Source organism: Chelonoidis abingdonii, chromosome 1 (genome assembly GCF_003597395.2).
Source record: "Chelonoidis abingdonii isolate Lonesome George chromosome 1, CheloAbing_2.0, whole genome shotgun sequence".
NCBI classification, from domain to species: Eukaryota; Metazoa; Chordata; order Testudines; family Testudinidae; genus Chelonoidis; species Chelonoidis abingdonii.
Window position 1 is genome coordinate 370,650,201 of NC_133769.1, and position 1,632 is coordinate 370,651,832.

General features: G+C 45.8%; 1 protein-coding gene across 1 annotated transcript; it reads right to left on the reverse strand.

Annotated features, from left to right (window-relative positions):
• Positions 1–966, reverse strand: LOC116829811 (olfactory receptor 52P1-like). Its single transcript, XM_032788856.2, has one exon. The coding sequence runs from the start codon at positions 937–939 to the stop codon at positions 1–3; it is 939 nt and encodes a 312-aa protein (XP_032644747.1). The 5' UTR covers positions 940–966.
• Positions 967–1,632: the final 666 nt, after the last annotated feature.

The following is a 1,632-nucleotide window of genomic DNA, read 5'->3' on the forward strand; positions in this document are numbered from 1 at the left end:
TCATATTCTGCAGATGTATTTAAACACTCTGTCACGAAGCTCTTTGGTTTTGACCCCATAAATGATAGGGTTGAGCATGGTGGGGACGAGGAAATAGAAGTTGGCCAAGATAATGTGAACATGGGGAGCAATGCCCTGACTGAACCAGTGTGTAAGGTTAGAAAAGAGTGAGGAAGTATAGGAGGTCAGAATCACACAGATGTGGACAGTACAGGTGTTGAGGGCTTTCTGGTGGGTTTTCTTGGAGGAGATTCTGAAGACAGCCCTTATGATTAGACCATAGGACAGGGCAATGAGTGTCAGGTCTAACCCAATGACTACAGACACTATCACTAAGTCGTACATCCTGTTGACAATTGTGTCCCCACACGACATCTTCACCACAGCTATGTTCTCGCAGTATGTATGGGGGATAATGTGATTGGCACAGAATGGCTGACCGCTCAGGAGCAGGGGCACAGGTAGAATGAAGAGAACAGCTCTTATCAAACCCACGAGCCCTAACTTAGCTATTCGTGCATTGGTGAGGATGATGGAGTATCTCAGAGGGTCACATATAGCAACATAGCGATCGAAGGCCATTATCACAAGGACGGCTGAGTGCATAACCATACCCGCATGAAGGAAGAACATCTGGGTGAGGCAGCTAACCACAGTAATGCCTTTCAAATTGAACCAAAATACACACAGTGCCTTTGGCACAACTGAGGTAGATATGCTGATGTCTGTGAGTGCGAGCATGCAGATCAGCAGGTACATTGGCTTGTGCAGGGTCTCCTCTTTGCTTACAACAAACGAAACCGTAAAATTTCCCAACAGGCCCATAATGTAGAACATAGACAAAGGGATGGAAATCAGGACATGGGCAGCTTCTAAGCCAGGGATGCCCATTAGGATGAATGTTGAAGGGTCAGAGGGGGTGAGGTTGAATGACGCCATGAGGTGGTCAGTCCAGCGATGAGGCTCAGAAATGCTCCAGGTGTCTGTGAAGGGACAGAAGCACAGTGATGGGGATTACACGTGTTGTAACAAGTAGAACAGTAAATATTTCATAGTTATTAACAATCTAGATAGGGAATGAGCACTGAGGTGGCAACATTTACAGATGGCATCAGATTATTGAGGTCAGAGTCAAGTCCAGAGAAGTTCTCAGAGGGAGCTAACCAAGCCAGGTGAATGGGGAGCATGATGGCAGATGAACTTCAATGTCAATAACTGCAACGTGGATGCCCATTGAGGGAAAATCTTCAACTCCTCAAATGTCTTACAAGGTTCTAATTTAACTGAATGAACTCAGGAGAGGATCTGGGCATCACAGTACACAAACCTCTGAAACTTTGCTCACAGTCATACAATCATAGAATCACAGAATATCAGGGTAGGAAAGGACCTCAGAAGGTCATCTGGCCCAACCCCCTGCTCAAAGCAGGACCAATTCCCAACTAAATCATTCCAGTCAGGGCTTTGTCAAGCCGGGCCTTAAAAACCTCTAAGGAAGGAGATTCCACCACCTCCCTAGGTAACCTATTCCAGTGCTTCATTACCCTCCAAGTGAATAAATTTTTTCCTAATATCCAACCTAATCCTCCCCCACTGCAACTTGAGACCTTTACTCCTTGGTCTGTTATCAGA

Bases quoted from the DNA above. Each gene is read 5' to 3' on its own strand.
- LOC116829811 (XM_032788856.2), bottom strand. From the start codon at position 939: ATGGCGTCATTCAACCTCACCCCCTCTGACCCTTCAACATTCATCCTA.